Source organism: Thalassophryne amazonica, chromosome 12 (assembly GCF_902500255.1).
Source record: "Thalassophryne amazonica chromosome 12, fThaAma1.1, whole genome shotgun sequence".
NCBI classification, from domain to species: Eukaryota; Metazoa; Chordata; class Actinopteri; order Batrachoidiformes; family Batrachoididae; genus Thalassophryne; species Thalassophryne amazonica.
In genome coordinates this window covers 44,145,958-44,160,050 of record NC_047114.1, presented here as the reverse complement: position 1 = coordinate 44,160,050, position 14,093 = coordinate 44,145,958, and the positions used below count along the sequence as shown (strand labels likewise).

Here is a 14,093-nt window from a genome sequence, read left to right as displayed (position 1 = left end):
ACAGGTTAATAAACTTAACAGCTTCTGTATACAAATGACGGTCTTCCATCCTGCCTTTTGCTTTAGGTGGTGTGTGTGCTCTCCCATGGAGAACTGAGCTGTGTCTTTGGGACAGATGGAGAGAAGGTTTTCCTGCAAGAACTGACACAACCTTTCACAAGCGGAAGAGCGCCAACGTTGGTGAAGAAGCCAAAATTGTTCTTCATCCAAGCATGTCAGGGTGACATGTATCAGAAAGGAGCAATTGTGAAGTTTCCCCCAAAGCTGGAAGTTGAAGAAGATGCAGGTCCAGACATAGATGAGAGTGTGGCTTGGGATGCAGACTTCCTGTTGGGCATGTCCACTGTACCAAATTGCAGGTCATTTCGAAGCACTATGACGGGCTCTATCTACATCCAGGTGCTGTGCAAGCAGCTGGAGTTGTCAGCAGAAAGGTGAGCTCCACCTCTGGGAAACACTGTTCTTGTGTTATACGAGGTCTCTTAGATAATAAACCGACCCTTTTATTTTTTTTTTTTAACTATATGGATTTGAATGACATGCGATTACACCAATCATGCTTGAACCCTCGTGCGCATGCGTGAGTTTTTTCACGCGTGTCGGTGACGTCATTTCCCTGTGGGCAGGCCTTGAGTGAGATGTGGTCCCGCCCTCTCGGCTGAATTCCTTTGTTTCACACGCTGCTCGAGACGGCGCGCGTTGCTTTATCAAAATTTTTTCTGGACCTGTGAGGAATATCCGAGTGGACACTATTCGAGAAATTAAGCTGGTTTTCTGTGAAAAGTTTAATGGCTGATGAGAGATTATGGGGTGTTTCTGTCGGTGTAAGGACTTCCCACGGAGCGGGACGTCCTGCAGCGCTTCCAGGCGCTGTCGTTGGCCTGTTTCGAGCTGAAAACATCCTAATTTAAGGCTTAATTCACCCAGGACATCGTGAGAGAACAGAGAAGATTCAGAAGAGGCCGGCATGAGGAATTTATGCGGACATTCCACTGTTTAAGGACATTTTTTTAATGAAAGACGTACGCGCAAAGTTTCCGTGACGACTCGGCAAATCTGTGTGCGCCGCGACAGGAAAAACACCTCCGTGTTGAAAACCATTTGTAGAATTCAGGCGGCTTTTAATGGCTTTCAACAAGTGAGTAACTGAGAAATTGTTTAACAGCTTGGGCATGTTCCAACTTGCCCGTTAAGATTTCCAACGGAGGTGTTTTTCCTGTCGCGACCCCCCGCGGTCGGGTCCAGCCCGACATGCGACTCTGCCCGCACGTTCTTTCATTACAAAATGACCGTTAACAATGGAATGTCCGAATAAACTCCTCATGCCGACTTCTTCTGAAAGTTCTCTGTTCTCTGACGACTTACTGCGTCAACAGAGCCTGAAATGTGGAAGTTTTCAACTTGAAACAGCGAGACGCTGCCGCCTCGAAGCGCAGATCGCCGTCAGGCGCCGTGGACCGTCCTTAAAGCGACACTACCAGACCAAAATCTCTCATCAGCCGTTAAAATTTTTACCGAAAACCAGCTGAATTTATTGAATGGTGTCCACTCAGTTGTGCCTTACAGTTTTGAAAAAATTTTTATCAAACAAAGCAACAGTCTCTGAGCCATTCCTAAACAATGAAAAAAATCGACGAGCGGGTGGACGACTCCTCACTCAAAGACTGCCCACAGGCGAATGACGTAACCGACAGGCGTGAAAAAACTCTCGCATGCCCACGAGGGTTCAAGCATGTCTGATGTAATCACACGTGATTCAAATCCATATGGTTTTTGAAAAAATAATAAGGGTCGAATACTTTTCTAATAGACCTCGTAAATAATGTATAATAATCATTAAATTCATGTTTCAAAAATAAATGAAACTTATATATAAATAAATAGTAAATGAACTGCATTAGCGCTTTTTCAAAGCGCTTTACAGTAATGCATCACATTCACCCCGATGTGAGGCTGCCACCATGCAAGGTGCCCACTGCACACCGGGAGCAACTAGGGGATTAAGGACCTTGCCCAGTGGCCCTTAGTGATATTCCGGTCAGGCTGGGATTTGAACCAAGGATCCTCTGGTCTCAAGCTCAACACTTAACCACTAGGCCATCACCTCCGCTATAGATCGCTTCATCTTGTGTGTGTGTGTGTGTGTGTGTGTGTGTATACATAAAGCAAAAGTAAAAATCTGGGGACTTCTGGTGTGGTGTTTCATGAGTAGGCGCGCATTCAGCTCACTCCGCTGCAGTATTCAATGTTTTGTGCCTTGCAAACCTCGTACTTTTTGTCTGGAATCCCAGTTTTATTTTTATTTTTTGTGTTACGCTTGCTGATCACCTGCAAAATGTGAAAATCTAAAAGTAAGTCCGAATGAGACAGAAACTTTGCCGCTTGCTGCACCTGTAACTATGGCGGAGATTCGCCTTCTGCTGGAAGACCAAAGAGCTGCGCTGTCTGTGGACTTTAAGCCTTCTTTTGAAAGTTTGTCCTCCAAGCTGTACAGTGTTCAATCTGCAGTGCGTGACCACAGTTTACGCATTAATTCTCTTGAATCTGTGCACACTGATTTTGATCAGCGTTTGGATCAGCTCAAGGCCAAATATACTCTGCACTCCAAAAAGACGAGTGGTATAAATCAAAGATGGCAGACATGGAGGCATGCAGCAGATGCCAGAATGTACGGATTGTGGGTTTTCCTGAAGCTATTGAGGGTCCGCGCACTTCTGCTTTTCTCCCAACTCCTCATCTATGTTTTTGGAACTGCTCGCTTCTCTGCCGGAATTGGACAGGCTGCACTGGAGCTGAGCTCCTAAATCGCCTTCCAGAGGAAAACCCTGACGAGTTATGATGCACTTTCATCATTATCAAATGAAACATTTGGTGATTCCCGAGGCATGTAATCTGACCTACAATGGACATAAGTGTCAGTTATACATATATACGAAGAATACAGCCCTGAAATGGTGAAACAGCACAGAGTTCAAGAGCGCCATATCGAAACTGTACAAGCCGGTCAAACTACACGTCATTCTTCCAACAGAGGAGGGAAAGTGGCTGCAATCTGTGTCTGACACCGACAAGTTTGTGCAGGACCCCTGAAAAGACTGGAGGTGTTTTTTTTTTGTTTTGTTTTGTTTTTTATTGTTGTGGTTTTTTTTTTCAACTAGAAGCACTCAGAGTGCAAACCTCCGCCAAGGCCATGGGGTCACTGACGCCATAACATCTACACGCCGTGGAATCACTGAACCTAAAAAAGTCTAACGATGATTGCTAGTAAAAAAAAGTTTCATCTGCTGTGACTGGATAGCATGTATCCTTAGCGCTTGGTATCACAGTTTATTGCAACTTGCACCTTTCCCAGAAGCTACTGTCATCTGAGCACTGATATTGATATTGCATGTGCTTATAGACAAAAACAAATAAGAGACAAAATTCAATTTATTATTCAACTAAACTGCAAATATATGAAGTTTTTAACATTTATGAAACACTTCTCTAAATAAATAACAGTAAATTCTGAAATAGAACTATTTTTTAAGTGTTGCATGTGCTACACAAGGCCATAGGGTCACTGACCCTAAAGAGATTCCCTCCTTGGCACAGTGATCTATTCAACAATTCAGTGTTACAAACAAAACTATGATACATACACTTTTCTTTCCTTTATATTTGACATCCTTGACCATGAAAACATACCACTAGAACTTGGAATCACTTTTATGTCTTTATTAGTTCAAAAGTTATTGTATAAAAACAATTTTTCGGTAATCGCGGTTTTCTTCTGGATCTAGCTCCATAACATTTGAAGCTACATCAAATCTGATGACATCTTACTGAATCATTACAGATTCAGCTACAATTTGGTGTTAGTTGTGCATCTCTAGCTTCATTTGTCACCTCACACTGACACATTTTCTATTTTCCCTATATTTTTGAATATTCTGGATCACCAGATCCAGAATCCAGATCCGATTATCACCAATCTTTGTTGTTTGATAGAACATTTGACTATGTTACACCCTAATTTTTTTTCAAGCCTTTCTGCCTTGTTTTTGTGGAGTTAGAAACTAGAATGTCAAAATTCCCCCTATCCCGCAATGGTGAAGAATCCTTTAAAAAATTCCTGGATCCGGATCGTGATCCGGATCACCACTAAAATTTAATCACTTGTTCCTCTTGTCATTTCCAACCACTCCACAAAATTTCATCAAAATCCGTTCAAAATCTTTTGAATTATCCTGCTGACAGACAGACAGACAGACAGACAGACAAATTCGACCAAAAACATAACCTCCTTGGCGGAGGTAATAACCGCTATCTGCACTGATACATGTAAAGTGGACTGATCATGGCCATTGCTGGCCGTTGCTGCTTCTGCCATTTCATTGGTCAGACTAAGATGAGACACTTTGTTTTGTGTTCAGTGCCTTTTCATAATTAATACCTTTATTTCTATCATTAGTCTCAGTCCAGCATTAGGGCTCTCCAATTGGTTCAAAATGCTGCTGCCAGACTTTTGACACAAAGCAGAAAGTTTGACGACATTACACCCATTTTGGCATCTCTTCACTGGCTTCCTTTCCCTGTGAGATCAGATTTTAAGGTTCTGTTACCAGCCTATAAAATTGTTCACGGACTGGCACCTCCCTACTTAGCTGACCTAATTAAACTCTATGTACCGGCCCAGGCTTTTCGTTCTCAGTGTGCAGGACTACTTTGTGTCCCTAGGGTGAATTAAAAAGTCTATGGGTCACAGAGATTTCTCTTGCCGTGCCCTTGTTCTGTGGAATGGTCTCCTTGCATCAATAAAACAGTTAGATTCTGTAGAGACTTTCAAGTCCAGACATAAGACGCATTTTCCCCTTTCATATGGCTAGCATATTGACAGTACACTCAACAAAAATATAAACGCAACACTTTTGGTTTTGCTCCCATTTTGTATGAGATGAACTCAAAGATCTAAAACTTTTCCCCATACACAATATCACCATTTCCCTCAAATATTGTTCACAAACCAGTCTAAATCTGTGATAGTGAGCAGTTCTCCTTTGCTGAGATAATCCATCCCACCTTACAGGTGTGCCATACCAAGATGCTGATTAGACACCATGATTAGTGCACAGGTGTGCCTTAGACTGTCCACAATAAAAGGCCACTCTGAAAGGTGCAGTTTTGTTTTATTGGGGGGGGATACCAGTCAGTATCTGGTGTGACCACCATTTGCCTCATGCAGTGCAACACATCTCCTTCGCATAGAGTTGATCAGGTTGTCAATTGTGGCCTGTGGAATGTTGGTCCACTCCTCTTCAATGGCTGTGCGAAGTTGCTGGATATTGGCAGGAACTGGTACACGCTGTCGTATACGCCGGTCCAGAGCATCCCAAACATGCTCAATGGGTGACATGTCCAGTGAGTATGCCGGCCATGCAAGAACTGGGACATTTTCAGCTTCCAAGAACTGTGTACAGATCCTTGCAACATGGGGCCGTGCATTATCCTGCTGCAACATGAGGTGATGTTCTTGGATGTATGGCACAACAATGGGCCTCAGGATCTCATCACGGTATCTCTGTGCATTCAAAATGCCATCAATAAAATGCACCTGTGTTCTTCGTCCATAACAGATGCCTGCCCATACCATAACCCCACCGCCACCATGGGCCACTCGATCCACAACATTGACATCAGAAAACCGCTCACCCACACGACGCCACACACGCTGTCTGCCATCTGCCCTGAACAGTGTGAACCGGGATTCATCCGTGAAGAGAACACCTCTTCAACGTGCCAAACGCCAGCGAATGTGAGCATTTGCCCACTCAAGTCGGTTACGACGACGAACTGGAGTCAGGTCGAGACCCCGATGAGGACGACAAGCATGCAGATGAGCTTCCCTGAGACGGTTTCTGACAGTTTGTGCAGAAATTCTTTGGTTATGCAAACCGATTGTTTCAGCAGCTGTCCGAGTGGCTGGTCTCAGACGATCTTGGAGGTGAACATGCTGGATGTGGAGGTCCTGGGCTGGTGTGGTTACACGTGGTCTGCGGTTGTGAGGCTGGTTGGATGTACTGCCAAATTCTCTGAAACGCCTTTGGAGACGGCTTATGGTAGAGAAATGAACATTCAATACACGAGCAACAGCTCTGGTTGACATTCCTGCTGTCAGCATGCCAATTGCACGCTCACTCAAATCTTGCGACATCTTGCACCTTTCAGAGTGGCCTTTTATTGTGGGCAGTCTAAGGCACACCTGTGCACTAATCATGGTGTCGAATCAGCATCTTGATATGGCACACTTGTGAGGTGGGATGGATTATCTCAGCAAAGGAGAAGTGCTCACTATCACAGATTTAGACTGGTTTGTGAACAATATTTGAGGGAAATGGTGATATTGTGTATGTGGAAAAAGTTTTAGATCTTTGAGTTCATCTCATACAAAATGGGAGCAAAACCAAAAGTGTTGCGTTTATATTTTTGTTGAGTGTATATTACTAAGCTTTTTACTTTTTTAAATTCATTTTATTAGGAAACGGAGTGTGCCGCGGCCTAAACTTTATCTAAATTTTGAGTCTTTTGGTGAAGCTTATGCTGCATTTACACATAATGACGACAAGTCACGAATGCCACGAAGTACACATTCTTGGCCGCTGATCACGAATGTGATTATTCGGGGCAGAGGCGTCAGGTGTCCTCAGGAACTGTTGCAACCTGTTATGACACGTTACGATTAATGGCACGTGTTGCTGGAGAATTATCAGGAACCATTATGCACGGTCAAGAATAGTGTTCCGTGTTGTTGCACGCTATTGCGCGTAACAGCGCTTCGTTAATTTCTGTCACGTTGTGAACGAGGTGAATTGTCTCCACACACACTCATATTCATCCAACCGAATTCAGATCGCTCCAGTTTTTCAGAAGAACTTTGTGACTGCATGCGTAGTTGGGCTCTGTGCCATGGAGTCGTGCAGAGAGGAGGAGGAGGACAGAGCCAGATGTGTGGATTCATGCGGCTCTCGTCTCGTGCATTTTCCCAAACATCACGCACATGCAGCAGGTGGAACACCTGCAGGAGCGTGCTGAAGAGCACTGAAATGAGACTTTTAGCCGACTTGGTGTCAGCAATCAAACTCAATGCGATGCAGCAGGGTTTAATTGTGCGTGCGCTTCTTCCTCCGCCGGACTGGAGGAGGTGCAGAGATGTCTGGCTGCACGTGAGTCTCCTCTCGCTCCTCTGGTTTCTCTGGCTCAGACTCGTTCTCCCGCTCATCGGTTGCAACAGCAGGTGGAACATCTGCAGGAGCATCCTGAGGAGCTTCAGCAGGAACTGTGGAATGACATTTGGAACTGAGTTTAATTATGCGCACGTGACAGAAAACTGATTTGTCATGGCGTGCAGTGAAATGTTACGCCGCGTTATAAGTCGTGTCAAAACTTGACAGTTTCCGTGTCACTTCGTAATAACGCGTGACAGTTTGAGCTCAAAGAACCATCACAGGAACCACTACGAAAGTTGTCACGTTCTATTAAAGATCACTACTCATCAAGACGGATCAATACGTTGAGTTGCGACCTCCACGACGTGAGATGAAATGAGGGTGGTGTGTGACATTTGTGGAAGATTTTTTTGACAGGCAACAACATGCTCCACGAATATCAAGAATATCACGCACCAACACGCACTATTAAGAAACCTATTCAGATGTGTTAAGTCACATTAAGAATGTCAGGAATGTGTCACGAATGACAGAAAAATGACATTCGTAACGCGTCTTGGTTATGTGTAAACGCACCTTTAAGGCTCGTGGCCGGCTATCACCTTAGTATTTCTTCTGGTTTTCTTGTTGCTTTATGCTAACAAATTATACTTTATTTGTTGTCTTTCTCATGCCTGATTCTGTTTTTTTCTCTCTCTCTCTTTTTCAACCCTTCTGTCCTATGCACCAGCAACATTACCATATATTTGTTTTGTGAATTTTCTTCCTCAAATCGTCAGTGGGACTTTTTCCTTACCACTTTCACCTGTGTGCTTGCTCTGGGGGTTGGTAATGTTATACCTTACTTGTGTGAAGTGCCTTGAGTCAACTTTGTTGTGATTTGGCGCTATATAATGAAAATAATTTCAAAATTGGACCAGTGCTGAAGGACCCCAATTTGTACTGAGTTGCCTTTCATGATGCCTGTCTGTTTTTCTTAACCTGCTTGGAGAATACCATCCCCTGGCAAACTCTGTGTGACTACAAGTACCGTTGGTTTGTTATGTTGTTATTTTGCTCATTACCCAAAGTTCATGACCCTAGGTGAGGATAGGTGTGTGAATTGACTTGGTAAATAGGGAGTCTATCCTTCTGGCTCAGCTGTTTCTTCATCATGTTGATCCTGTACCACAGGACCTCAAAACGCAGACCATGCTGCCAGGGGTACGCAGTACAGTGGCTTAAGGCAGTATCACACTATGTCTGATAGAGCAGAATGATTAGTTGTGTATTTAAATATTTTGTCCATTTACAATTTTGTCAGTCTCCTGTGGAATTGGGGTGCTAATGGATAGATGACATTGCATTTCCACTGAGATCTGCACTAAACAGAAGGATTTTCCCGTTTTATAGACAAATATGCTGGATTTGGGCAGTTTGTCATGGTACGAAAACATGATATTTCCTCACTGTTTATGCACGAGGACCTCCTCACAGAGAATGTGCTGTCTTTTTCTTCAAAACATGGAGCTGTGCTGCATGCTGCTTGTGGTGGAGCTTTGGCCAATCAGAAACCCAGAATGAACCATCTGACAGCCACAGGATAAATAAAAGCAAGTAAAGGACAAAATGGCAAACAAACATGCAGGCAGCAAGGAAGCTCTCCACGTGATCTCCACTCAAAGTTTTAAACACGCACGAAACTTTCTGACTAACTTGGTGGACATGAGCTGACAGGGAACGCATGTTGCAGATGGGAAAATTACTCTTATCTGACCAAAACGAACACAAAGTTATAGAATCAGCTCCTCATACATTTCCTTGATCAGTCATAGTGTGACTCAGGCTTTAGGAGATAGCACTGTTGTCTTACAGCAAGAAGGTGCTGGGATTGCTTCCTCTCTGGTCCTTTCTGTGTGGAGTTTCCATGTTCTCCCCATGTCTGCATGGATTTCTACCCACAATCAAAAACATCCATATTTAGGGCCTGCTCCTTTCTCTGGCGCTGACCAGGGCAGCATCTCTTCATTTGTAGCTTGTCTCTGGATGCCAGACTGTTTAACTGTAATTCCAGCAGGTTAAATGCAGAGGAAAAATTTCATTGCATGTATGCACAATGACATTAAAGGCCCTTCTTCTTCATTCAGTCCTATCGATCTCATGAACAAAACAGGGAAATGCTTGAACCTGGAGCAATAACTCTCCCCTGACCCAGAGGGGGCAGTCTTACCTTTTCTGACAGAGAACCATGCTCTCAGATTTGGAGGTGCTGATCTGCAGCCCAGTTTCTTCACACTGTTGCAAACCTGCCCAGTGCACATCTGAGGTCACAGTCTGATGAAGCCAATAGAACCAAATCCTCAAAAAGCAGAGATGTAATTCTGAGATCACCAAAGTAGACAGCCTCCAATCCCTGCCGGCACCTAGAGATCCCATCCACGAAAATCACACACAGGATTGGTAACAAGGGGCTGCCTCTTGTGTGAGCTAGCACTTGTTAAATACTTTCCTTGTCGATGGAACAGTATGAAGTTATTTTCACCTGAAGCAATAACTGTTAAACTGTGATTTTGTGTGTACAATACTTTTGCACTGTGTTGTGCTTTAAGGTTTACCAAATGTTAAAGAGCCACTGATTTGTTAAACATTTAAAACTGTGTAAAACGTCTTTAATTATTGAAGTTTTCATCTAGATTTTATCTTTAAAGGAACAGATTTGAAAATAAAAATACTCCATGTTAAATTCTTGTTCAGATAAGATAATTATTAAAGGAGTTATATAGTGTAAACTAGTAATTCCCGCGAAGATATTCATCGTTGTCCAAAAAAATTTAAAATACTGATATTAATTTTATAGTAGAGAAGCTTGAATCTTCGACTGGACTGGGTTGCTTGACGTTTCGCTTCAAGTCAGACTTTAGCTGAGGAAGCTTCTGCGATTTGAACCGAAACGTCCTCGCATCAAGCAACCCAGTCCAGTCGAAGATTCAAGTTTCTCTACTATGGAAACCACCTGGACAACTGAGAGCCTTCACAGAAAGATATTAATTTTACATCATATCATCCACCCCTGCTGTGATGTCTGCATGTATAGCGGCCCTTTAGTGACAATGACAACAGAAGTATGAACTCTGCAAGTGTTTACAAGTTTATGTGCTTTCACTGTTTTCTTTACAGGAGTGGGATGGATATTCTCAGCGTTCTGACACACGTGAATAAAGAAGTCAGCACAGGAGTGTTTAAGGGCTACAAGCAAATGCCGGAGCCCAAATACACTTTAACCAAGAAGCTCGTCCTCAAGCCTGTCGACTACTAGGATCAAGTACAACCCCAAAGCTGTGCCAAACTGCTGGAGTTCCCCTCCTTGTTTTAAACTGAACATCTTTATTTGGTGGACTGTTCAATTACATCATTTATGAGAACAAAAACACTGCCAAATCACATTCTAACTGCATTTATGAGGATTTTTTTAAATAGCAGTTCTCGTCATTTAGAAAAAATAAGGATTATATAAAGTCATTTATATATATTAAACAGTTTAAATGTATTATTGTTATTAGTATTACTTTGCCATACAAGATTAGTATCATGTGATGAATGTTAAGAAATCTTTTCTATAATGCTGGAGGAACCATGAATGAATTCTAGTGAGTTTAAAATTAATTAATGTAGTAATGATGTTATTGGGGACTTTTAACTGTAGTTTGAGTGAAATGGGTGTGGGCATCTGCAGATAAATAATTACGAACATTTCTTAACCTGCATGGGGTTTTACATCTCGCTGCCTTGTTATAAGCACTATGCATGTGTGCAGCCTTGGCATTCAGTGCATTATTACCCAACACAAAATCGCCGCCGAACCAGGAACTAACCGGTAGGAATTACTGCCATTGTTATGCAAAGTCACTGTTTTCAGAGGCCAAAGGTAATTGTAAAAACTGTGATTACTGGAAGTACTTGGATGATAATCCCTTGCATTCAATGACTGCCTGAAATCAGGAAGCTATGGGCGTCTCCAAATTATAAATTTAATTCCCTGAGATGCTTTTCCAGCTGGCCTGTACTGGAGCCTCCTTCAGCTGCTGCTTATTTGTGGGTCTTTCTGTCAGGTGACTGACTTGGCCACTGAAGAATTTTGCATTTCATTGCCTTGGGAAGCTCTTGGGCTCCTTGGATAGTATGCTTTGGGTCATAATCTCTGCACTGTGAAGCACTGCCCTATTTGACAGAATTTGGCTGAATCCGAATAAATCGTACAGCCTGATATACTTCACAGTTCATTGTGCTACTTCCATCAGCAGTCACATCATCAGTAAACACTGTTGATGGTATACTGAGGATAAAAAAAAAGATGCAGCTGTAGAAAATTTCTCTGTGATTCCAGAAACGATTAGAGGTGGTTTCATCAGCCAAACTCTGAGAGCAAATGATTAATCCGCTATGAAATAATTATTTTATATAACACAGCGTCCGAAATTGCGCGGCAGTGCAGGGGTAAAATGTGTGCAAGTGTCAAGGTGCTGTAGAGGCAGGATTTTTGAACTATCCTCCATCTGAACTGTGTGCCCTCTAGTTGAACTATCAGGTGTCCTCCATCTGAACTGTGTGCCCTCTAGTTGAACTATCAGGTGTCCTCCATCTGAACTGTTAAAAATGGATTTCATTTGAGCTAATAAGTGCCCCATTAGTCTCTGACTGTCAAGTACCTTCCAACCTGGTAGCAGAGCTGGCTGGCGCCCAAGAAAATCATAGCTCTCTAGTAATGACAATGAAGCAGTAATGAGCCCTCATGCCAGGTGCAGCTGGTAGAAAGTGATGTTTTTTAAAAAAAGACAGTTGTTAATCTGTCAAACATAATGGTGGCAGCTGTCATGTAGGAATAATTAGCTCTACACCTGATTAGGGTGAACTAAAGGTCGCTTCCATTAGAAAACCATGTTTGGAGAATGAAATAAATAAAATATTGAAGGAGGAGCGATGCCCGTGGGTTTCCTATAAAAAGATGAGCGTGATTGGAACATATTCAGTCTTTCTAGAGGACTCAGTTTGTGCAAGTATTCTGCCCTGCTGAACACTTGAATAAACTTAAACTGTGCATTTTATCCTGTCCAAGGCTGAGTTTTTCTAAGTGTTGTGTCCCTTCTCTTGCAAACCACATGCAGTCATTTTTGCGTTATCCAAGAAGGCATTCTGAGATGAACAGAGAGAAGGACCACGACATAAATTGGCGAACCAGAGCCAGGAGGGACCAGAGGCGTCACGGCGACCTGGGTCAGCCCGAACCAACCTTCTAGAACGTAACATAGAAAGTGACCACAACTAAAAGGTAAGCAGAAACCTTTTATAAAATCTGCACGCTCTGGAGGATAGAGTCTGGATTCCGCCCAAGTCACAGGTGAAATTTTTGTAATTGTAATTGCTTCTTACCCAGAAGAACCTGGAATAGAGAATTGATAAGAAACAAACAAAAAAAAAAGATAAGATTGACAAAAATTCTCAGGCCTTGTGGACAGAATGCTCAGAGAGTGAATGAGTGTCCCCGGGGAAGAGAGTGTCTGAGTGAGTGAAATGTTAGGAATGTCATGAACTCTGGTGCGGATAGAGTGCGAGAAACTAACCTGGATGCTTGGCAACAATTGATGTTAAATTTGTCAATAACATGCTGGCTGATAGCATGAGCTGTGTTTTTAGGGGGGTTAATTTGGGTAGCAGTACATGCTGAGAATAAGTAAAAGAAAAGTAAGAGGTGACATAAGTGTATTTACAGAAAAAGAGACCGAAGCAGGGAAAAGTAGTGCGGAAGGCACAATACACGCTTTTAAAGCGTGGGAAAATTAATTGAGGAAAAAGAATAGTGCAGAGAGGCACAGCATACGCTCGAGCGCGATAGAAATACTGTAATTAATGAGAAAAAGAATACTGCAGAGAGGCACAGCATACGCTCGTGGAGCGCGGTAGACACAGAGGAAAGATAAATACTGTAAGCTTGGGAGGGAGCTTGTTAAAGAAAATAATATATCAGATGCTGGCAGCGACTGAATGCTGTCTAAGTGAGGGAGAGATACTCAGACATAACGCATTGATGTTAGAAGCGACCAAGAAGAGGCCATGGAGTAAAGGGGTGACAGAGGTCAAGACAAAGACGTATAGGGATTTGTTTTAATAATTTTTGTGTAAAAAGATTTGGAGTTGTTGTGTGATAGCTCATGGGAGAGCGGCGAGAATAAGCTGGGTGTTACAAACAAGCTAGGAGTGCTTAAATAAGTTGTAAACCGGCTGACATATAAGATTAATGTGAGTGTGCAAGAAGGTTGAGGCGTTTAAACCCAACGTGATGGATTGGGTGTGCATAACAGACAAAGAGGAGAATGAGAAATAGGCTGCACGGCGGGTGCAGTGGTACAGCAGAAAAAAAAAGACGAGAGAAGAGAGTGATAGTAATAAAAAGATATAAAGGCAAATATTATTTCAAAGAGAGGAAGACTAGGCATTAAAAAGTAAACAAACATAGCAGGAAATAACGGGAGAGTAGACAGTTAGATATTAGAAAAAAGAAGAAAGTCAGGAGTGCAAACACATTAGGAGGTGTTTGGTAATACTAATAAAATAATTAAAAGAAATAAAATTGATTAAAACTAAAGAATTAAAACTGTAAAAGGATTAAAGAAATAAAATTGATTAAAAATTAAAGAGTTAAAATAAAAGAGAATATAGGAAAAGGCTAACAGACTGATCAATGCCTGGGACTGTCATTGATGGGAGACTTAAGTGACGATGAAACAATACTCCCTGAACATTACTCAACTGACGGAGACATAGAAACCCAGGGAATTAGGACACATTTTTGGCTGGAGAGGACATATTATGCTAATACAGGTGTAGAGCACTGGCAGGACGAACAACAGATTA

The 14,093-nt window shown here is 42.5% G+C and overlaps 1 protein-coding gene across 2 annotated transcripts in view; it reads left to right on the top strand.

Moving 5' to 3' along the window:
• Positions 1-11,523, top strand: part of casp8 (caspase 8, apoptosis-related cysteine peptidase) — a 59,236-nt gene extending 47,713 nt beyond the window's left edge. For both annotated transcript variants that reach the window (XM_034183651.1, XM_034183650.1), the window contains exons 11-12: positions 67-434; positions 10,362-11,523. In XM_034183651.1, the coding sequence (XP_034039542.1) occupies positions 67-434; positions 10,362-10,500 (507 nt within the window). In that variant the 3' untranslated portion in view covers positions 10,501-11,523. The remainder of the gene's footprint in view (positions 1-66; positions 435-10,361) is intronic.
• The last annotated feature ends 2,570 nt before the right edge of the window (positions 11,524-14,093 follow it).